A 24140-nucleotide genomic window follows, 5' to 3' on the forward strand; every position below is an offset into this window, starting at 1 on the left:
AGATAAAAGAAAGAGTCCAGATTAAACAGAGTCCAGATAAAACCCATCTGCCTTTGTTTCGTGACCAGTTCTGCTGTGTTTGTCCGGTTCTGTCTGACCTGCTGGACCTCACTGTTCCCTCCGTTCAGGATGGAGATTCCCAGCTTCAGTGTGGACGACACCATGCACCCCGTCTCACCTGGAAACCACAACACACTCAGTCCGTTTTTTATTACGGCACTTTCTTGTCCAAACCATAGCTAATGCTGCATTTAAGTGGTGTTGGTTTCCTCAGAAAAAGTTTCCCCACCAGGGGGCACCACATGAGCCCTCTCTGAAGTCGGACGAACTGCCTGAACTGTGACGTAAACATCGTAACTGTCCATCAGCAGTAGAACATCCAATAATAACTTACAGTTTGTGCTAAAGTCTAGGAGTAGCTTCTCCAGAGCATCACTACAAATTAATGTCCTGCTTCTTTATAGAGGTTCAGACTTTACAACTGACTGTGTGCATTTTAAACCATTCACGTCGCCCCCTACACTTCCTGTAGTGTATTACAGTCTGGGCCCTGGGACCATTACAGTGTGCTCCCTTGTGTGTGTGTGTGTGTGTGTGTGTGTGTGTGAGAGAGAGAGATACCCTTGCAGGCGCTGATCATCTGCAGAACCATTTCCGCTGCTCCTCGGTTGTGGAGGCGAGACTGCTGATACAGGAGCCTCTGCTTCTCCATCTCCTTCTCCTGCACCGGAAAAAACAGGGTTATCTCTCTCTCTCTCTCTCTCTCTCTCACACACACACACACACACACATTCTCTGCTACAGTGTAAAAATAAAACAGGTCCTGATTCAAACTAATCCATCAGCCACAGATTAATAAATCAGTACAGTTCACTGTAACCCTCCTGATATCATCAGTGTACAGCTCTGACTGTACACCGAGGTTAGGGTCGGGGTCTGTGAGAGACAGACCCTTCACACTGCAACACACAACCCCCAGACCACCTTAAACCACCTTAAAACACTTTATACCCCTTCGGTTTAGTGGGTGTGGTGAGTGTAATGTGAAAGTGTAGACGCCCCGCGACACAAACACGGACCGACTGCGGCTCAGACTCCGGCTCAGACTCCCGAGATCATTCCCTGAATCCCGAATGGGAATGTGCTCAGCGACAGGTGAAATCTTCAGGACAGGCCATAAACACTCCACAGAAACACACACAGTGTATTAAACACACACTGCACACAGCGACATCATCAGTGTTACAGTAACACCCGCGGTTCTTTTCCTGAAGCTGCTCCGGTTGTACGGCTCCATAACAGGGGCTTCAGGCTGGCCCAAGGTTCCAGCTGTAGACCCAGCTGTGGACACAGCTGTACAACCCTGAGACCCTGCAGCTGTGTGCAGTAGCACTGTCCGCTGACGTTTAGCGCTTTTCCACTGCGTGGTCCCTACTCCACTGGACTCCACTCGTGTTTCCACTCCTCCACCAGGTAAATCAGGTCCTGGTTCAGGAAGCGGGTTCTTGTTTAGTTGCTGTCTGGTGGAGTCCAGTACAGTCCGGTAGAGTTCGGTCCAGTAGAGTCAGGTAGAGTCCAGTAGAGTTCAGTAGAGTCCGGTAGAGTCTAGTAGAGTCTGGTAGAGTCTGGTAGAGTCCAGTAGAGTCAGGTAGAGTCTGGTAGAGTCTGGTAGAGTCCAGTAGAGATCGGTAGAGTCCAGTAGAGATCGGTAGAGTCCAGTAGCATCCAGCAGAGACCAGTAGAGTCAGGTAGAGTCCAGCAGCGTCCAGCAGAGACCAGTAGAGTCCAGCAGAGGCCAGTAGAGTCAGGTAGAGTCAGGTAGAGGCCAGTAGAGTCAGGTAGAGTTCAGTAGAGTCAGGTAGAGTCTGGTAGTATCTAGTAGAGTCAGGTAGAGTCTGGTAGTGTCCAGTAGAGTCCGCTAGAGTCCAGTAGAGTCAGGTAGAGTCCAGTAGAGTCAGGTAGAGTCTGGTAGAGTCCAGTAGAGTCAGGTAGAGTCCAGTAGAGTCCAACTGAGACCAGTGGATTCAAGTAGAGTCCAATACCATGCAGTGGAAAGCACCAATTGTGTAACCACTAGAGGATCTGTGTGTTTACAGTCAGAGCCACGATTCTGAACAACACTCTGAGAACCAGGAGCTTCTGCTCGACACCTGTCAGGTGTCCATTTCAAGCTTGAGTTCCAGGTTCTCAGTAGAGGGAGTAGTAGTAGGGAAGAGGAGGTGATGAAGATGGAGCAGGGCTCCTGACCCTCCAGTGGAAGAACCGGGTTCTGTTTCCGCCCCGGGGGCAGGTGCTGGTGCAACACTGATGTGGTGAAGAGTGAGTGCAGTGAGGTTGATGATGATGATGGTGACGATGATGATGGTGGTGATGATGATGATGATGAAGAGTCTCTGGCCTCTCTACAGCTCTGATGTCCCTGTCCCCTGCCCCCGGCCAACATTACCGTCTCTGACTGTCGCACCTCAAACGACATCTCCTCCGCTCCCGCAGACTCGTCTTCATCTTCACCTTCGTCTTCTTCGCCTATGTGGCAACTCTGCACACACACACGCATGCACACACAAGCATACACACACACACGCACACACACATGCACAAACACACAGAAACTGATATGAGGGTGATGTACAGCAAATATTAAAAAACAGTACACATCCTTTTTTACCTTAAAATCACTGTGATTCTCCACAGAGCTGTAACAGGGAGCACAGAGCCTCTGTCTTTGCTACTCCACACTCTGCACTGCAGAAACTGCACTATGGAATACTGCACCAACTTTTGGAGAAGGGTAGGAATCATTTTTCACTCACTCCCTCTCCTTCAATTTTAAAATGGAATTACAATCTGCAACTGCAGGGGGAGCCCAGGAGCTAAAATACTAAACCTTTTCCACCAAAAGAACTCTGGTTCTTCAACTGGTTCCGGTTCACAGAATATGTCATCAGCAGGGGGCGCTGCGCCGCGATGCTTTACAACTAGCCACGGCCACAGACGTCGTCGTGGTTCGTGCTAAAAAACCTATTCTTTGGTTCCCACTGCGAAATAACTTTTCAGGCTCTGGAACTTATTTTTGTTGGTGGAAATGCACAGAAAGGTTCAATATTGGGTTCATGAACGGAACGGTGTGGAGGGTATTTTGTGACAATATTATATAATTAAAGGAATAAAGAAATAATTAATTGAGTGCTGGTCCAAGGTAACCAGGGGAGAGAGCATAAGCTGGAACTTGCTAGATAGCAGCGTGGTTGTGAAGATAGGAGGACAGGTTGAAGGTCCACAGCGCCTGGAGGAATCAGTGCCAACAGTACCATAGGAGGCAGGGTGAGGTGCTGTTGCTAGCGAGAGATGAAAGAGTAAGGTCCTCGCTGGCACGAGCAGGAATGTTAAAAGCTGAGAGCGACAAGGCTGCATGTGAGAGGGTGAATTGAATTTGAGGTGGCGTCAAAGGCCTGAGTGCTGCATAGGGGGGCTGGTCCAAGGCCACGCCTGAGAAGAGAGCATAAGCTGGAATTTAGGGGCTCGGAGCGGCATGAGGCAAAGAGGAGAGGTCAGATTGTAAGCCCGCAGCTGCTGGAAGAATTAGTATGAACAGTACAACAAGAGGCAGTGTGAGGTGCAGTCGCTAGGAGAAGCTTAGCTGCAAGCAGAAGCTTAGCTGCAAGCAGAAGCATAAGGTAAAATCCAGCAGGAGAGAGTGCAAGCCATACAGTGGATGCAGGTTTGTGAGGGGACGGCATAGGGATGAGCATCCACAGCAGTTTCTGAGGAGAGAGTGCAAGCTGAGAAGTTGGAGGTGGGCAGTGTGGCCGCAAAGTTATGGGGTTGGGACGAAGGTCTGGGAAGGGGATTAGGATGAAGGTCCACATCAGGAGAGAGGGTGTGCTGTAAAGGAAGAGGCGGGGTGTGGGACAGCCGCAAAGGAGAGGATTAGGACATGGCCTGTATCGGCACCCGGGAAGACGATGAGCTGGAAAGTCAGAGATTCGAAGTAGTGCAGCAGCAAGAAGTGGGGGATGAAGGTCCACCGAAGCACCTGAAAACAGAGCAGGAGCTAGAAACTGTAGAGTGTGAGCAGCAAGGCAGCACAGAGTAGGGTCCGGTATGATAGTCCACAGCAGCATCTGAAAAGAGAGTATAAACTGGAAGCCGGAGGGTGGGTGAAACACATCAGCAGAGGAGTCAGGATGAGGGTCTGCAGCAGCACCTAAATAGAAAAATGAGAATTATAATGTTAGAGGCAGGTTATGGCGCGGCCGCAAATTGAAGAGGTTGGGATGAGCGTCCAAGAAGTATGCAAGCTGCTGATGTAGAGGCTGGGAGAATGAGACGATCGGATGGAGGCGAATCTAGGGTAAGCAGCACCTATAGAGGGGTGCAGGCTGGAAGGTCTGAGGCATGCAGCTGCGACTAAAACGGGGGAAGAGGTGGGATGAAAAGGGGAGGGGTGGGATGATGCGTAGAGACAGATGTAGAGGAAGACAAAGGGAGGGTGGGATGATAAAGGGAGGGGTGGGATGATGCGTAGAGACAGATGTAGAGGAAAAGAAAGGGAGGGGTGGGATGATGCGTAGAGACATATGAAGAGGAAGAAAAAGGGGAGGGGTGGGATGATGCGTAGAGACAGATGTAGAGGAAGAAAAAGGGGGAGGGGTGGGATGATGCATACAGACAGATGTAGAGGAAGAGAAAGGGAGGGGTGGGATGATGCACAGAGACAGATGTAGAGGAAGAGAAAGGGAGGGGTGGGATGATGCATAGAGAGGATAAGAGAGAACGAAACGAACTTGGAGGGTGGTGTCTAAATGGGTGCAATGCTGTCAATCAAGGCAGTGTTCAGATGGAAAGAGGAGCCGATTTGGAATGGAGGCTTAAACATGCTGCCTGCTTTCTTTTCCAACATTTCAGACAGGACCATCTTGGCAAGCAGTGTAGGTAAACTACTGTCCTGGAGATGTGCATAAATATTGCAGATTCTAAGCCATTATCCAATTCAGCTCAGATAATTATATTATTATCAAAACAGCCCTCTAAGGCACCGACCTGTGAGACAGCAAAGACTATAAGACATTGAGGCTAATGTCTCCAGCTTAGACACAACCAGAAAGGGTAACGGGAAGGCGAGGAATACTCCAGCAGGGGTCGTTGAGTCTGAGATACAAGGTTGTGACGTCATCGCATTGCTGTGCAGGGGATCCTTACACCGGCAGACAGGTTTCTCTATTTAGCTGAGTGAGCGAAGGGGACACCATTGTTTCAGAGCATGTTGCTGGAACGCCGAGGCTGTTCTGCCGGAGAGGAGGAACTGGTAGTTTCAAGGTGCTGTAGAGCTCATAGCTGTGGAGCAGCAGCTGTGACGATGGTAGATTCACGTTCCCCAAAACACAAGGCAGTCCTGTAGCAGTGTAGCCAGAGATGAAGAAAAGGGGAGGCTCAAAGCCTTGCGCCAGCGTCGGAGGCAGATGCAGGGGGTCACTCGGAAGGCCGAATGCAGCGGAGCACCGATCCGGAGCGGGTAAGACAGCAGAGCATAGAACAGTTGAAGCGGTTGCAGGCGCGACAACAGCCGTATGTAACTTCAGATAACGGGCAGTCCCATAGCTGTTTAGCCGGAGCGAGTTTAAAACAGGAGGCTCAGTGGGGTTGATAATGGCCGAACACGGCTTCGAATATGGGGATCAGCAGGAATGACCCACCGCAGAGGAGCGAGCTGATGTCGTGAAGCAGTCGAGTCGAGATCCATCTCCTGAACTAAATGAGGCGAGTTTGTCCGACATGGAAATGACGTGAATTTGCAGGGTATATATAGGGCTGAGAGGAGGAGTTCGGGCGTGGTCCTACTCCCAAAATGATGTTATTACATAACTTTACTTATAGAAAACTGTCATAAAAAACCCTCCATAGACTAGAGCCTGTTCATGTTGGTGGAAAAGCACTGTGAATATTTTTCTATTTTATTTAAAGTATTTGATTTGTTTAAGGCATTTGGGTTCTCGTGAATAGGAAAAAAACGGTATAGAACCATAAACAACACTTCCCCATCATGTGAAGAACCACCGAACCCCACACATGGGTCACTACAGAACAGAACCCCTGAAGAATCCCATCCAGAACCATCACCCACCTTGGCCATGATGTCTGCGTACGCCATGTACAGATGATCCATGTCCAGTTTACTGTCAGAAGAAGAAGAACATTGCCAGAGTTTAGAACACTATGAGAGCTCGGGGAACCCTCCCGGACTCCTGGACCTCCGGACAGCTCCTACCCTCTCACCTTTTCTCTGTGAGCGCCGTGCGGCTGAAGTGAAGGATGAGCTGATGGAGAGGATCTGGCTTGGTCTCCGTCTCCTCCTCTTCCTCCTCCTCCTGCTCCATGGCTTTCTGAGAGAGAGACGGGAGGGAGGGGTCAGTGCGGTCACTCCTCACAGTACACACTTCAGAATGATGGTTCCACAAGGGTTCTTTATTAAAAGGAATGGTTCTTTATAAAACCATGAACACTTAAACAGTCCTTGGCACAGTGAAGGTTTTCTTCAGAGTGATGGAGAATGTGCTGTAAATGGTTCTATTCAGCCCCTTTCAGAGAAGGGTTCTCTATGGCACTGTATAGAACATAGAACGACCTACAACGCGTTCTCCATCAATCTGAAGAACACTTTGTGCTTACAGAGAGGTCATCTATCATCCGGTCCTCGAAGGAGTAGCCTTCCGTCTGGAGCCAGTTCCGTTTATAACCGTCCAGAAACATGTTGGATGCTCGATGCCTGAGAGAGAGAGAGAGAGAGAGAGAGAATGATAATAGGATAGTTACACTTCTCTAGCCCTAGACCCCAAAGCTCTTTTCTACTGGCCCCAGGAGCCCCATGTCCAGAACTGCCCCAGGAGGAGGAGAGTCTCCCATCTGCCCCAAGTCAAAGTGGTGGGTGTGAGCTCCATCTCTGTACACCTTCCTTTTTTCCAGGTAAAAGCCAAATTAATCAACATTAAAGGGTCTCACCTGGGCAGGTTATAGAGGGGCGTCATTCTGAAACAAGCCACTACTGCCCTCCGCCTCTGCTTCGACAGCAGCTTGTGCCACACCATCTTTTTTGATTTGAAGGGGTGCTCTGTCTGAAAGGATGGAGAGGAAGTCATATAGATACTGAACGGATAATGAACAGATACAATAGGGATAGTGTATAGACACAGTACGGATGGTGTACGGATACAGTACGGATACAGTACAGATACAGTACGGAGCATGTATGGATGCAGTATGGATACAGTACGGATGGTGTACAGATGCAGTACGGATAGTGTACGGATACAGTACGGATACAGTACGAATGGTGTACAGATACAGTACGGATACAGTACGGATACAGTACAGATACAGTACGGATCATGTATGGATACAGTATGGATACAGTACGGATACAGTACGGATCATGTATGGATACAGTATGGATACAGTACGGATCATGTATGGGTGGTGTACAGATACTGTCTTCTTCAACACTCACCACCTCAATGTGATAAAGAACAGCAGCAACTTCCTGAACTCTCTTCACCACCTTCTCAGGAGCATCAGCATCCTCCCCCTTTCCAGCCATCTCCTTATACAGGGCCATCTGCCAGCGCATAGACGGGTTCTCCACCTGAGAGAGAGACAGAGAGAGGACTAGGAGTTAAACACTAAACACAGACAGTGTGGAGGGTGTGCTGTGGGTGGAGGTGCATACCTTGCCCTGGAGGTGCATGTTGTTCTGCAGAAACTCTCTCACCTCTTCATCCGTGTCTTTCTGTTAAATAGCAAAAAGTCGGCAGTTAAACCGAGCCTTTACACAGTGGTCTACAGAGAGCCCCCCACGAGCCTAGACATAACAGAAAGCCACATCCTTGTTCCTACACTCACAGTCCCCTCTCTCAGCTCCACTGTCCACTCCGGTCTCTCTGTAGTTCTACACTTAAAGACTGTAGTCCATCTGTGGCTCTGCATACTTGTTACCCCACTTTCCCCCTGTCCCTCAGCGCTCAGGACCCCCACAGAGCAGGTGTGATGTGGTGGTGGGTCATCCTCAGCGCTGCAGTGACACTGACGTGGTGGTGGTGTGTTAGTGTGTGTTGTGCTGGTGTAGAGTGGATCAGACACAGCAGTGCTGCTGGAGTTTTTAAACCCCTCAGTGTCTGGACCGAGAACAGTCCACCGACCAAAAACATCCAGCCGATAGCGTCCTGTGTCACTGATGAAGGACTAGAGGACGAGCGACACACACTGTGCAGCGACAGATTAGCTACTGTCTCTGACTCTACATCTACAAGGTGGACCAACGAGGGAGGAGTGTCTCACAGAGTGGACAGAGAGTGGACAGGGAGTGGACAGTGGCTAATTAGTGTATGTTTAAATGTTTGTGGATTGTGTTAAACTGTGCTCCTCTTTGCTGTAGTCTACTATTCTGAGAGGCATTACTCCTGATTAAAAGGGTCTAAAATTCAGATTTTAAAGAAGGAATCTGATTCAGATTGTTCCTATGGTGTGAACACAGCCAAAGTGGATCAGTTCTCCCTGTGTTTAAGGACTCTACCAGGGAGTATCGTATCTTGGCGAGGTTGATGAGCTCCTGGTCGGCAGGTGAGCACATGTTGAGTCCGATGGGGAGCATCTTCTTCAGTGACGCCACAATCAGAGATGTCTGGACCGAGTAACGGTCTCCTCTGCGCTTCTTCTTCGTCCGCTCCACATCAGAGCCGCCGGCCTGTGATCACATCCCAGTTACACAACAAAAAACAGACAGACAGAGGACAGGACGGCACACGTGTCCCACGAGAATCAGCACAGCATTACACCTCCTTACACCACCCAGAGAACACCTCCTTACACCACATCTCCCTCTGACTCCCCAAGACCTGACCACCCTCAACAGGTCACTGTCCGGCTACAGCAGAACACTACCACACACATCTGGAAGCCACCACAGGAAAGCAGCACTGAACAGAGGTCAAAGACACGGTACAAACATTTCCAAATGTGTAAAGTCCAGCCACCACTGGAATGACCAGTCTGTTGGTCTTAACACAGGCCCACCCCGGGGACTTAATCCAATTTATACTTCTGCATCGAACCCTAGCGAGGGGAGGTGAAGTGGGGGAGGTGGAGTGTGGGGAGATGGAGCGAGGGGAGGGGAAGTGTGGGGAGGGGGAGTGAGGGGAGGGGGAGTGTGAGGAGGTGGAGTGTGGGGAGGGGGAGTGAGGGGAGGGGGGGAGCGAGGGGAGGTGGAGGCTTAGACCCTGAAGCTGTGGTTCACCTTGGTAACTAAGACTTTAGCACCCTTGTGAGTCGCTAAATTATTGTGAATGTTTCTTCCTTATTAAGACTCTGTGGTGCTGCCATTTTCACAGATCATGAAAAGAAGTGCCCCTTGTGGACCCAGCTGGTATTACAGCTTCACAGGTGCAGGCTGTAAGGAGCTGAACTCCACATTCACACTGTTCTTTAGGCCTCAGTTCGCTGCAGTGGCCCCAAGCTCTATGTGGTGATTGACTCTTCCTTTATTCCCATGATTCCACAGCGAGAGCCTATATTTTAGCTTTAAACTAAGAGCTGTTTTAGTGTTTTTAATTATCGGGGGCATTAATGGGAGGGGGTAATGTTTAATATCGCTTGTGGTCAGGGAGGAAGGGAAATGGAGGCTTAGTGCAGGAGAGAGGGAAGCAGAGGAGGAGGAGAGTCTGATCTGAATCTGCAGGAGAGAGAGAGTTATATTTTAATACTGAAGAGAAAAGGACCAGAACGGGCTTTTATTAAAGGATAGAAACTCCGTACAGAGCTCATGCGTGAGTGGAGTTCACCCGTTGATGGACAGTCAGAAGGAGGCATGCAGAAACAAACCACAGGGTTAATGAATCTGAACGACTTCACACCTAAAATCACATGCAGAACCTTCATGCTACGAGTATCTACTCCAAGTGGTGATGTTGATTCTGAGCCTGATCTGTGCAGTGTCTCTGAGCTAAGTTCTGATGTGTGTAAGGATGTGTCCAGTGTGAGGTCCCCATGAGTGATTAAAATAGGTCTAGGTTCTTTCCCAGCTCTAAACATCGGCAGCAACTCTAAACATTTGGACTAAAATGTAAGTTGCCCACTGCCTAAAGGCGCTTTTCCACTGCAGGTTCTCCACTCAACTGGACTCTACTCTCCTCCTCCACCAGGTGAATCAGGTCCTGGTTCTGGAAGCGGGTTCTTGTTTAGTGGCTGTTCTCTCGTGGTTCAGAGCGAGTCGAGTAGGGACTAAACCGTGGCGTGTAAACCTTGCAGAGCACTGATCGTCCAGAGAGAGTCGTCACTCTACGCCACGCAACGCAGACGACCCCCACCAACTCTAAAATGACGTGTAAAATGACGCCGTGGTCTTTTGAAGAGGTTCAAACGCTCCTTGGATCGGTGGCCGACAAAAGAATCCAGCGAGAGCTGGACGCTGCAACAAGGAAGGAACAAACTCTACTGATCTGTCTGAACTGATGACGGAGCTGTGTTCAGTCCCAAACAACAACAACACGCCGATACACTATGAGTAAACACCGCTTAACGTTACCGCCGCCGTTGTTGTGGTTTCCAAAGCCCACTGTTCCCCTTAGAGACAGGGTTAGAGACGACACTGGTACATTTCAGGGGGGAGCTGTGGGAGTGGAAAACCAACCAGGGACCATTCAGAGAGTAGAGTGCAGTAGAGTCCAGTAGAGACCCATAGAGTTGGGACCATACAGTGGAAAAGCACCATAACATCCCTTTTACCACAATCCCGTCTCAGCCAGTGGTCTGTGATTGAATTAAGGGTGATGGAGTGTAAGCAAAAGGATGGGGAGAGGCTCCAGAGTTACATGGAGATTAATGCCATGGCAAACAGCTGTTAGAATGGAGATGACTCGGACTGCCTCCTTGTGTCAAGGAAGCTGTATTGCAATCCAAAAATCAACCAAATCCACCAACCAATCAGGTTTGGGGCTCAGTTACCCTTCAGGTCAGCCAGGTCAGAACTGCTGGACGTTAGTAAATAACAGTGTTTATATATGTTCGGTGTCCTGAAGTGGCTGAGCTGAGAAGGCTTTGCCCTCAACCCTTCACCCAGTCTTCACAAAGAGCAAACAGCTCCATTTCTGGAACAATACAAGTTTGATGATAGTCCCCATCCAGGCGGTGGTCCACTCAGGTCAAAAAGAGCGCTCAGGACGATGGCTCAGGGCTCCGGGGCTGCGGAACCGAGGGCCATGAGCCTGATTTTCCACAGAAACTTTCATCAAACGCCTCGCAGACTCCCTCCCACACACACTGGCAGGACTGTAGGCACCTTGCAGCCAGGGGGTGCCCTTTGGTCCACGGGGTACAGACAGTTCAGTAATTCAGGGTCGTGTTTCTTTAAGGCAGTGAGTCTGAGAGTTTGAGACCTGACGTATCAGCTACTGTGTCTATGTCGGTGGTGGGTCTCACGCTTCTCCAGACCCAGAGGAACTCCCGAATCTCAGAAAGTCAAAAGTTGGGAACCTGTGGTGAGAGAAAGTGTAGGAAGCTGAACGAGGGACTGAGGAACTGAAGGAACACGGCAGCCTTGCAACGTTCACTGTGTATAAAGCTCCGAGTGTGTGTCCTCTCCATGTGCTGCTCTGGAAACCGCTCTAATGTGTTTACGAAACCCCAGTGTCTGTAAATGGGTAAAAAAACAAAGTGTCTGGGTCCGGTGCTAGGCTTTCTCTCTCTCTGCTCACGGCAGAGAAACGCCATCTGGAGGTTTTTAGACAACGGAGAGACTCCAAACGCTGAAAAGCACCAACCGAGATGAGGATGTTGCTCTATTCCTGCTCCATAGGGGGGTAACACTGACTTATTTTTGCTGTTACAGTTACATTACTTAAGGTGGAACTGACTCTAAATTCAGGAGAGCGCTAACTGCATGAAAGTAAACACAGAGCGAAAGTGCTACAAAACTAAACAGCTCGAGTTACACATGAGTTTCTGTGGGAATTCAAACAGTGAATAAACACTTACAGACAATTTTCACTTCAGACAACAACAAGATACAGTCGCTTCTTACTCACACACACCGCTCCACCTTAAAAGATACAGTCGCTTCTTACTCACACACACCGCTCCACCTTAAAAGATACAGTCGCTTCTTACTCACACACACCGCTCCACCTTAAAAGATACAGTCGCTTCTTACTCACATACACTGCTCCACCTTAAAAGATACAGTCGCTTCTTACTCACATACACTGCTCCACCTTAAAAGATACAGTCGCTTCTTACTCACACACACCGCTCCACCTTAAAAGATACAGTCGCTTCTTACTCACACACACCGCTCCACCTTAAAAGATACAGTCGCTTCTTACTCACACACACCGCCCCACCTTAAAAGATACAGTCGCTACTTACTCACACACACCGCTCCACCTTAAAAGATACAGTCGCTTCTTACTCACACACACCGCTCCACCTTAAAAGATACAGTCGCTTCTTACTCACACACACCGCTCCACCTTAAAAGATACAGTCGCTTCTTACTCACACACACTGCTCCACCTTAAAAGATACAGTCGCTTCTTACTCACACACACCGCTCCACCTAACAAACGTGGCGCTTCTGAGTGTAAACAGACCAAAGAACAGCATTTCTTCACAACCGTAAACATTCCCTTTAAGTGAGGGGACACCTCGCTCACCAGAGATGGGATACAAACCAAACTTGACAGAGCAGTGGGTTTCCCAATGTTGACTCGTATCCTACCTCTGGATATTTAATGATCTTAAAGGATGTCCTGTTCTTCCGGGCTGGACTTTCCCCTTGCCCAATGTTCCAGTTTCCGAGGTTCAGGAGTTCCTTAGGGTTCAGAAGCTGGGACTGTGGTCACACTAGCAGACCTCTGACCCCCATGTCTCATACGTCCCTGCACTGTGTTGCATTTCCCAGGACTCCTCACTGACTCCTGGAGCCGTGTCTGAGTCTGTGTTGTGTTTAGACTCTAATCTGTTTGTACTGATCAGTTCCTCTCTAATGTCGCTTTTCCACTGCATGGAACATACTCGACTCAACTCGACTGTTTTTCTATCACCCAAATCTGGTCCTGCTCCTGGAACCGGGTTGTTTTTTAGTCCCTGTTCTCTTACGGTTCCAACCGAGCTGAGTAGGTACTAAATGTGAGGTGTAAACCCTGCAGAGCTCTGACTGGCCAGAGACCTGTCAATCAGCAGGAAACAGAGCTCCAGCCGCTTGTAAAATCTCTGAAGTTACAGCAGCGTTCACATTGGTTTTTATCCGACTCTCAGCAGCAGCTCGTAACGTTCCCCCGAGGGGTTTCTGAAGAGGGGCAGACACTCCTTGGGACGGTGGCTGAGGAAAATCTCCAGTGAAAGAAAAATGTGAGACAAGGAAAATTGCTCTGTGAGGAACTGGGGGCGAAGCTGTGTTCAGTCCAAACTACAACAATCTAAACAGCGCCTGACTTAGTGTCTAAACTTCGCTGTTGTGGTTTTCAAAGCCCACGGTTCCCGTCTGTGGAAAAGCGAGCAGAACCGAGCCGAGTCGAGTCAATCTCCTGCAGTAGAAAAGCACCATTAGTGAAGGTGAATATAATCTTTCAGCAGATGCACTGCATGGTCTGAAGCGCCAGAGGGAATGTGCTGTGCCAGTGTGTCGGGAGGTTGATGAAAAGCCCCGCAGGACGAGGGGTGCCATGCGGCAGCACAGCAGGCGTGCAGAAGGATGTCTAACCTCAGAGTCTCCAGCCTAGAGACACACAGGGATCCACCGAAAAACAGGGACAAGGGACAGTCAGAGAGAAACATACATTAACACAATGACAACTTCACTGCTTCACAGCACAGAACCCACAGAGTCATCCACAGGCCCGGTCCGAAAACAGCCCACACTTCTCTTCAACGGCACGCTGTCCCGGCTCACGGCTGCTGGGTTAAAGTTATCATCCGTTTTTGTTTTTTAAAAACAAGGGGAGACACGTCGCAGGGATCTTCAACACCATGCTGAGTATGTTAGAGGGGGAATTAGATCAGTTAATCCTGACTTAATCAAGCCCAACCCCGACCTAACCTCGGCTAATGCTGCTGACCAAGCGAGCAGTTAGCTACCGGTCATCACTTTTAACTCTCAGTAGAAAGGACATGAAGAACGGTCTTGAGAACCTTCCTGAGAAGTCCCCTACGCTGCAATGCATGCAGGACTCTCAGGTGGTTCTTGTTATTTGGGGCGGATAGAGAAAAACATCTGGGAACTTTAACCGTACTGTGTTTGTGTTCTTAGGTGTTGGAAGGTAGCTGGGGCAGTACATAGTGCCCTCCGGGAAGACGCGAGTACGTACAAACACACACGGACACTAACGCCGGGATCACACCACACACCATTTTCGTCTTTCAGGATGTTCACTGTGTCAGAGTAGAGCTATAAACTCGTGCCGTGTCTCGCGCGGGGAAACGCGGGGAAACTGGGGGCGCTACACCTTTCACACCGACCACTCTTCGTTCTCGTTGTTGCGTGAGTTCTGATGTCGTCAGGAGGCGGGGCTATAAACTGTAAGGGATTTTGTTCTGAACAGAAGTAAAAACGATAGTGGGCGGTTCCTGGGTGTTACAGAGAGTAAAAGTGAACCTGAGGGAATGTGTTACACGTCCAGAGCGTTTCCTCAGTTCGGTTGTTCCACTGACAGCTGCAGCTCTCTTCTCCGTGTTTACAGATGTACTCCAGACAGCACTCTGCCTCCTATTGGTCATCGTCAGGAACACGTCGTAGGAAACGTCAAACCGGGCCAAAAGATCCAAAATATTTTAGACTTTCCCTCAGGGAGTCGTGAGGCGCCACAGACACGTCTTTGATTGTGTCGTGCTCCACGACCGTTACTCGTCTCTGACGCTCCGATTCTGATTTGTGTAGCGTGATCCCGACACAACGGAGAAACAGCTGATAAAACGATACGAGTTATAACTGAGACAGCTGTCTGACGCTGGATGTTTAAATAAAAACACGGTGCGGAGTTCGAGATGCGGCTCCGAGGCTCAGATCGAAGACATAAATATATACAGCACTGTGCAAAAGTCAGAGACCAGCTTTAATTTAATTTGGACTGATGAGCTCACGCTTCTCTCCACTCGTCTCAGCTCGCCTCACCTTGCTCATTTTGCTCTTGCTGTCAGCCGTGAGGAATGACATGTTGTTGATCTCATTCATCACCACGAAATTCTGCTCCTCACGTTTAAAGTTCTGCAGAGAGAGAGAGAGAGAGACAGAGAGAGATAGACAGAGAAAGAGAGTGAGAGAGAGAGAGAGAGAGAGAGAGAGAGAGGTGGGGAGTGAGACAGAGAGAGAGAGAGAGAGAGTGAGACAGAGAGAGAGAGAGTGAGAGAGAGAGAGAGAGAGAGAGAGAGGGACAGAGAGAGAGAGAGAGAGAGAGAGAGACAGAGAGAGAGAGAGAGAGAGAGAGAGAGAGAGAGAGAGAGAGATAGAGAGAGAGAGGGACAAGACAAAGACAGAAGGTAAAGGTTGAAGCGCAGAGCTGGGGCTGGTGAAAGACCAGAGCTGAAGTTCTGCAAAGGATCCTCACATGAGATTTGGACCAGAAGATGAAGACCTCTCCCACCATGCGAAACAGCTCCTCAGCATCAGGGTGAGGACAGGTCAGCCACCTCGCCCTGACACACACACACACACACACACACACACATAAACAAACACATTCTGGAACCAGAGCGCTCAATAAACATCACTGCACCGGGACTGGTCTCCTCTCTTCACTCTGACGGCCCCAGAAGAGGAGTTTACAACACTACGATCAGGTCATCTGACAGAGTTCAGATAGAGGGGGCTCAGAGGAGCCTTGCCCTTGGCCTTGCCCCTAGCTACAAGCTACAAGCTACAACATCAGCCCAGAGCCAAGTCCCAAGTTGCACAGACCGAGGCGTGGCTCTCCTCACTCGGTGTGCGCCCTCTCCATGCGACACACCTGGCAGCGATGTGCCGACCGGTCTAAAAAGGTCTGGAGAGAGGTGAGGAGAGCGAGGAAGAGCGACAGAGACGTTTTGTTGTCGATGGTTATATTGAGTTCAGAAGGAAACCTCCTGTCTCCAGCGTCCTCTTAGTGGTCCTCAGCGCTTCGTTTAAGGGCAGTTACTCCCCACACCCCTTGACCAAGCTGTCAGTGACAGGGCAGTGACAGGGACCAGCAGTAACCCAGCCCTCCGCGCACTTCCTGTTGGAGTGAGCCGTTAACGATGTGCTGAGACGGAAGGTGCCGTACCTGTTGTTGTCGACATAGCGGATGAGCAGAGGGTAGAGAGCGTACAGGTCTCTGCAGAGAACCGCGAACTCGTCTCGGATGGTGCCCTCCTCCTCGTCTCCCTCAGACTTCCCCTCCATCCTCAGATGCTCCTCCTCCGCCACCACCTTCGCCGTGCGCTTCCTCAGCTTCTCCATCGTGGGAATGAAGTGGGACTTCAGCATCTCCGGCTTAGCCCTGCTCACGATGGGCTGAGAAAACACTGGAGCGCGCACACACACACACACACACACACACACTTTACAAGCACACTTACACTGGGACAGAGGACTACTCCGGTTTTCAGTGATGTAAATCATGCCCCCAGCGCCGCTCACCAGCGAGTCTCTTCATCCACGGAGCCTCGTCGATGCCCAGGTTGTTGACCACGATCTTCATGATGCTGCCCAGCAGCTGGTTGAGGTGATCCGAGGTCACGTCCGTACACAGCTTGCCCTCCAAATGCGGGAAGTTCTCCAGCCCTCGCTCCCACCAGCGCGGGAGGTAGTTACACAGCATGGGCAGAGTGATCTCTATCACGTGGGGCATCTCCGTGTAACGGGCTCCAGACTCGGCCAAGTGTCCGATCTCCTTCATCAGAACGTCCAGCTCCGGGATGTCCAAACACAGCTGCTGGACCTCACAGGGAAGACCCAGGACTGAGGGACAGAGAGAGAGCAGGTACACGGTCAGGAGTGAGTGTGGAGGGCGGTGCTGCTGGTGGCGGTGCAGGGTGCAGGTAACTCACTGGCTCTCTCTCGCGGCGTTTTCGTGGTGTAGACGGAGAAGGCGTTGTACTCGTTGAGGTGAGGCTCCAGGAAGGCCACGGGCATCGCCGCCGCCAGGTGAGCCAAACACTCGCCAAGTGCAGGACGCTGCCTGAGAGACACACGCACACAGCATTCAGAAACCTGTCCCTGTGCCCTGTCCCGACTCACACACATTTCAAGCATACCTTTCAGCGTGAGGGGTCTTCACCGTGCCCAAAGAGTAGATACTGCACATGATTCTGTAGCAGGACATCTGCAGGTCATCCACTACAGGAAAAAACACACGCTGGTTACTCACTGTCTCCCAATGTCTCACACTGTCTCCCAATGTCTCTCACTCTCCCTCACTGTCTCCCACTGGCTCTCACTCTCCCTCACTGTCTCCCAATGGCTCTCACTGTCTCCCACTGGCTCTCACTCTCCCTCACTGTCTCCCACTCGCTCTCACCCTACCTCACTGTCTCCCACTGGCTCTCGCTCTTCCTCACTGTCTCCCAATGTCTCCCACTGGCTCTCACCCTCCCTCACTGTCTCCCACTGGCTCTCACTCTCCCTTATTGTCTCCCACTAGCTCTCACAGCCTTTCACTCTCCCCTATTGTCTTTCACTGTCTCACACAGGCTCTCACTCTCCCTCACTCTCTCCCACTAGCTCTCACTGCCTCTCACTCTCCCTCACTGTCTCCTATTGTCTTTCACTGTCTCACACAGGCTCTCACTCTCCCTCACTCTCTCCCACTAGCTCTCACTGCCTCTCACTCTCCCTCACTGTCTCCTATTGTCTTTCACTGTCTCTCACTGTCTCCCACAGGCTCTCACTGCCTCTGCTTAATGCTTTAAATATAAATGTAAAGGAGAATGTAAATATAAATCAAAGGAGAAAATCTCTTACGTATGACGTCATCTCCAAACTGGTGCTGCGCGATGTGGTCGAACAGAGAGGTGAGGACAGGGAGCAGGGCCACGGTGGTGTAGTTTATGTTCTGGGAAACACCTTTGACCGGCTGAAACACACAGGACCACACCGTCACGACCAGAGGCACACAGGACCCCACCGTCACCACCAGAGGCACACAGGACCACACCGTCACCACCAGAGACACACAGGACCACACCGTCACCACCAGAGGCGCACAGGACCCCACCGTCATGACCAGAGACACCCAGGACCCCCGTCATGCCCAGAGACACACAGGACCACACCGTCACCATCAGAGGCACACAGGACCACACCGTCACCACCAGAGGCACACAGGACCACACCGTCACCACCAGAGACACCCAGGACCACACCGTCATGACCAGAGACACACAGGACCCCACCGTCACCACCAGAGACACCCAGGACCCCACCGTCATGACCAGAGACACACAGGACCCCACCGTCATGACCAGAGACACCCAGGACCCCACCGTCATGACCAGAGACACCCAGGACCCCCGTCATGCCCAGAGACACACAGGACCACACCGTACCACACCGCCATGACCAGAGACACACAGGACCACACCGTCACGACCAGAGACACACAGGACCTCATCGTCACCACCAGAGACACACAGGACCTCACCGTCACCACCAGAGACACACAGAACCTCACCGTCACCACCAGAGACACACAGGACCTCACCGTCACCACCAGAGACACACAGGACCTCACCGTCACCACCAGAGACACACAGGACCTCACCGTCACCACCAGAGACACACAGGACCTCACGTCACCACCAGAGACACACAGGACCACACCGTCATGACAGAGACACCCAGGACCTCACCGTCACCACCAGAGACACACAGGACCTCACCGTCACCACCAGAGACACACAGGACCTCACCGTCACCACCAGAGACACACAGGACCTCACCGTCACCACCAGAGACACACAGGACCACACCGTCACGACCAGAGACACACAGGACCTAACCGTCACCACCAGAGACACACAGGACCTCACGGTCACCACCAGAGACACACAGGACCACACCGTCACGACCGGAGACACACAGGACCTCACCGTCACCACCAGAGACACACAGGACCACACCGTCACCACCAGAGACACACAGGACCTCACCGTCACCACCAGAGACACACAGGACCTAACGTCACCACCAGAGACACACAGGACCTCACCGTCACCACCAGAGACACACAGGACCACACCGTCACGACCGGAGACACACAGGACCTCACCGTCACCACCAGAGACACACAGGACCACACCGTCACCACCAAAGACACACAGGACCACACCGTCACCACCAGAGACACATAGGACCTCACCGTCACCACCAGAGACACACAGGACCACACCGTCACCACCAGAGACACACAGGACCTAACCGTCACCACCAGAGACACACAGGACCTCACCGTCACCACCAGAGACACACAGGACCACACCGTCACGACCGGAGACACACAGGACCTCACCGTCACCACCAGAGACACACAGGACCACACCGTCACCACCAGAGACACACAGGACCTCACCGTCACCACCAGAGACACACAGGACCTAACGTCACCACCAGAGACACACAGGACCTCACCGTCACCACCAGAGACACACAGGACCACACCGTCACGACCGGAGACACACAGGACCTCACCGTCACCACCAGAGACACACAGGACCACACCGTCACCACCAAAGACACACAGGACAACACCGTCACCACCAGAGACACATAGGACCTCACCGTCACCACCAGAGACACACAGGACCGACTTTACAGCCGCTTTTTCAAACGTATTTTAACAAAACACCCCTGCGGCTCAACACTTGCAGGAGGATACTAACTACTGATACTGATATATATTAGTTTCACTCCCATGTTGTTGGGTGATGGAGAGAAAGGGTGGAAGGATATCCTACGTCCTCCAGAGAGAGAGCGGACAGTTACACTCTCCTTGTGTCCTCACCAGAACCACTCTCACGTTCGAGACTCAGTACCTGGTTCCCTTTGGACACTTTTCCCAGCTTCAAGTTCTCCACCATCTTCTCGATGTCATCGGCTGCACTCTCGAAGAAGGACCGGAGTCCAGCTTTCACGATCTCAGGACCAGACTTCATCACCGTCCTGATGAGACAGAACCAGAACACAGTAACCCACACACACAGGGTCTGACGCTGATAGAAACAGGCCGAGACAACATGAGAACCTGGCGTCGAGGGAGCGAGCGAGGATGTGCAGACAGTTCACGATGGCAGGAGCATCAGTGCCTGTGGAACACACACACACACATGCATTTAGAATGCTGCTATCAGATGCTGCTATCAGCTTTTGGACTCCACAGCCCTGCTGGGACGGTCTGGGTGTGCGGGTCATACTCCCCATACAAAACAGACCAATGTCAATGCTTGTTGTTGTCGATGGTGATTTCTTTAGTGTGTGGTGTTGATCTGCGTGAGAGAAGGAGGTTTCTGTGATCTAGACACCTCCAGAATTTTAACTCAATGGAACCTTCACACCAAGTCCGACGTGTTTTTGTCTCAGCTCTGAACTCACGGAAAAACACAGGAACAGGAAGAAGAAACTGATTCACTGAGTCAAAGCGATGTTGAATTTATGAATCGTTTTACTGTAAACACTGCGACTAAATGCCACACTGACCCCGCCCCCGTCTCCAGAACAATGTGGGGGTTCAGCAGTGTTTCTGAGGCTCACTGGGGGAGTGTAAGTCTCTGCTTCTGTGTGTTTCTCCTCTCAGTGAAAGGGTTACCTTCTCTTTAACCGCTACAGTTTAGTTCACAGCCTGTTGTTGTTGTTTTAAGCTTTTGTTACGAAAAGCTGCTACAAATAAGACGAGCTGTTCTTCCACCATCTTCCTGTTCATTTGTTTGGGCACTAGCCATGACAACAGCGCTCTGATTGGTCGCCTGATTTTAACGCATCCGTAAAACACACAGACAATAGAACCGGTTCTAAACCAGAATCAGACACAGTCCGTCAGTTTCAGACTCGGTGTGAAGGACACTGTTAATATACGTTTCTTTTTAAGCGTGAACAGGCCTTAAAGCTTGGGAAAGAGAACAGAGCAGAGAAATAACAGAGGAGTTGTGATCAAAATGAAACAGAACAGAACCAAACAGAATCATAGTGGGTTTCTTACCGAAGAGAAAGACTCTGTGTCTGACCAGAGCAGACATCTTACAGAAAATACTGCAGCAGGAGGGGACAGGGACACGAGGGAGGACGGGAGGACAGGAGGAATGAGACAGGGAGAAGAAGAAGAAGAAGAAGAAGACAGGAGTGAGAATATCAAAAGAACGAGTGATGACTGTATCTCACTGTAATTGTAATTGTTATTAATACAGTCCTTGCTCCTGATCTCAGGGGGATTTAAGATTCAGGACGAACAGCAGAGCAGATCTGAGAGTGAAGGGTCACCTGGCGATCATCTCCTTCTCTTTGTTGGACGCGTGACCCCCACTGCCCAGGATTTTGGCGGGAGTGGACAGGAAGTAGAGGCAGTGGTTTTTGAAGTACTGATTAATCAGAGGCAGGAGGATCTGCGAAGGACAGGAAGGTTTCTGTTATTTTACGAGACCTGGAAATCTGAGACATGACACTAAACAGAACTCCAGTATTAAAACACACACACACACCTTGAGTGTGTTATTACAACTACACCACAGTTCCTTTATTACCTTTCATTGTTAGCGTTTAGAGTGTTTTCAGAAAAACATTCCGCGAGGTAAAATAGTTCCATTCTCTCAGGCGCCCCCTGCTGTCTCGTAAGCGCTGCTGTCACTGCTGGGTTTCATGTGTATGTGGTGGAGTAATACTTAAAGAGCTTGGGTCAGTGACATTATTATGCCATAATGACACTCCTACAACATCTCTCAGCCAATCACACCACGGGGGCGGAGCTAACTGTGATATAATTATTAATAAATTCACTCTTAATTCTGAAATACTTTGTCTTAGGACTCCTCACTCATGACAGACACTAATAAGCCTTACTCAACACTGAGGTAATGGCTAGTGGTCGATGGGCCTTGGATCGATGCTCTCCCCAGACAACGCAGATGTTCTCGTCTTTTTGAAAAAGAATCTGAAGTTATACGTATTTTATCTCTCTTTGTACCTTCTTTGACGATGTGGACATTTTCATTTACTAATTTTCAAAGGAAGAAGGTTATCATCAAGCCTCATACTGCACTTCAATTTAACAAAGGGGTATTGGCTCTTTTATTTTTATGATTTATATTATTCTTCCCGATGGGATACTCATCTCCGACCTCCAGCAGGATCCTGAACTGAACCACGTCCCTCTTTCCCAGATCCTGGTGTGATCTGAAACGTAAAACTCAAAGCCACAGGAGAACCGTGTTTATCAGACGTTTAAAGGCCTTTAGGAACCTGACCTTGGCGAAGAACTTGATCTCCTGCTCGTGAGGAGACTTCTCCACTCGGCCGCTGCTGACCACCGCCTCTGAACACAGCAAACCACAACATGAGGAGAGATTCAGCTCAGACCACACACTCACGCCTGCCGCGGGGGGTTACGTCCAGCGTACCGAGATGTGCGATGAACTCCTGGGCGATGTCCATCCACTTTAGCAGCTCCTGGAGGAAACCGTAGGTGAAGCGCTTCTCGATGGAGGAGACATCACTCTCCATGTCCTTCAGGCCTCTGAGGGACGAGAGACAAGCACAGACAGCGTTCAGGGCTCGGGTGGGTTTCAGAGAGCAACACACAGCGGAGGAGGAGAGGATGGAGGAGGAGGGGGAAGGAGGAGAGAGGGAGGAGGAGAGGGGAAGGAGGAGAGGGGGAGGAGGAGAGGATGGAGGAGGAGAGAGGGAGTAGGAGGAGAGAGGGAGGAGGAGAGGACGGAGGAGGAGAGAGGGAGGAGGAGAGAGGGAGTAGGAGGAGAGAGGGAGGAAGAGAGTATGGAGGAGGAGAGAGAGAGGAGGAAAGAACAGAGGAGGAGAGGACAGAGGAGGAGAGAATGGAGGAGGAGAGGACAGAGGAGGAAAGGATGGAGGAGAAGAGAATCGAGGAGGAGAAAGGGAGGAGGAGAGGATGGAGGAGGAAAGGATGGAGGAGGAGAGAGGGAGGAGGAGAGGATGGAGGAGGAAAGGATGGAGGAGGAGAGAGGGAGGAGTAAAGGATGGAGGAGGAGAGAGGGAGGAGGAGAGGATGGAGGAGGAGAGGACGGAGGAGGAGATGATGGAGGAGGAGATGATGGAGGAGGAGAGGACGGAGGAGAGAACGGAAGAGGAGAGAGAGAGGAGGAGAGGACGGAGGAGGAGAGAACAGTGGAGGAGAGAACAGAGGAGGAAAGGATGGAGGAGGAGAGGATGGAGGAGGAAAGGATGGAGGAGGAGAGGAGAAGACGGAGAAGAGAGGGAGGAGGAGAGGATGGAGGAGGAGAGGACGGAGGAGGAGAGGACGGAGGAGGAGAGAGGGAGGAGGAGAGGACGGAGGAGGAGAGGATGGAGGAGGAGAGGACGGAGGAGGAGAGGATGGAGGAGGAGAGGATGGAGGAGGAAAGGATGGAGGAGGAGAGAGGGAGGAGGGGAGGAGAGAATGGAGGAGGAGAGAGGGAGGAGGAGAGGACGGAGGAGGAGAGAGGGAGGAGGAGAGGACGGAGGAGGAGAGGACGGAGGAGGAGAGGACGGAGGAGGAGAGGATGGAGGAGGAGAGGCTGAAGGAGGAGAGGACGGAGGAGGAGAGAGGGAGGAGGAGAAGACAGAAGAGGAGAGGATGAAGGAGGATAGAGGGAGGAGGAGAGGAGAAGACGGAGAAGAGAGGGAGGAGGAGAGGATGGAGGAGGAGAGGACGGAGGAGGAGAGAGGGAGGAGGAGAGGAGAAGACGGACAAGAGAGGGAGGAGGAGAGGATGGAGGAGGAGAGGACGGAGGAGGAGAGAGGGAGGAGGAGAGGACGGAGGAGGAGAGGACGGAGGAGGAGAGAGGGAGGAGGAGAGGACGGAGGAGGAGAGAGGGAGGAGGAGAGGACGGAGGAGAGGAGAAGACGGACAAGAGAGGGAGGAGGAGAGGATGGAGGAGGAGAGAGGGAGGAGGAGAGGAGAAGACGGAGAAGAAAGGGAGGAGGA

The 24140-nt window shown here is 51.1% G+C and overlaps 1 protein-coding gene across 1 annotated transcript in view; it reads right to left on the bottom strand.

Annotated features, from left to right (window-relative positions):
• ryr1a (ryanodine receptor 1a (skeletal)) overlaps nt 1-24140 on the bottom strand; it is a 59433-nt gene that overhangs the window by 22740 nt on the left and 12553 nt on the right. The window contains 23 exon segments of the mRNA XM_066650363.1: nt 99-178; nt 622-721; nt 2465-2539; nt 6125-6176; nt 6277-6383; nt 6670-6766; nt 7000-7112; nt 7505-7639; nt 7724-7783; nt 8567-8737; nt 15155-15247; nt 15588-15675; nt 16281-16521; nt 16637-16957; nt 17047-17177; nt 17254-17335; nt 17960-18071; nt 20029-20155; nt 20238-20298; nt 21189-21238; nt 21467-21588; nt 22447-22514; nt 22600-22715. Of these exon segments, the coding sequence (XP_066506460.1) occupies nt 99-178; nt 622-721; nt 2465-2539; nt 6125-6176; nt 6277-6383; nt 6670-6766; nt 7000-7112; nt 7505-7639; nt 7724-7783; nt 8567-8737; nt 15155-15247; nt 15588-15675; nt 16281-16521; nt 16637-16957; nt 17047-17177; nt 17254-17335; nt 17960-18071; nt 20029-20155; nt 20238-20298; nt 21189-21238; nt 21467-21588; nt 22447-22514; nt 22600-22715 (2602 nt within the window).

The sequence above is a fragment of the Hoplias malabaricus genome, chromosome 18 (assembly GCF_029633855.1).
Source record: "Hoplias malabaricus isolate fHopMal1 chromosome 18, fHopMal1.hap1, whole genome shotgun sequence".
NCBI classification, from domain to species: domain Eukaryota; kingdom Metazoa; phylum Chordata; class Actinopteri; order Characiformes; family Erythrinidae; genus Hoplias; species Hoplias malabaricus.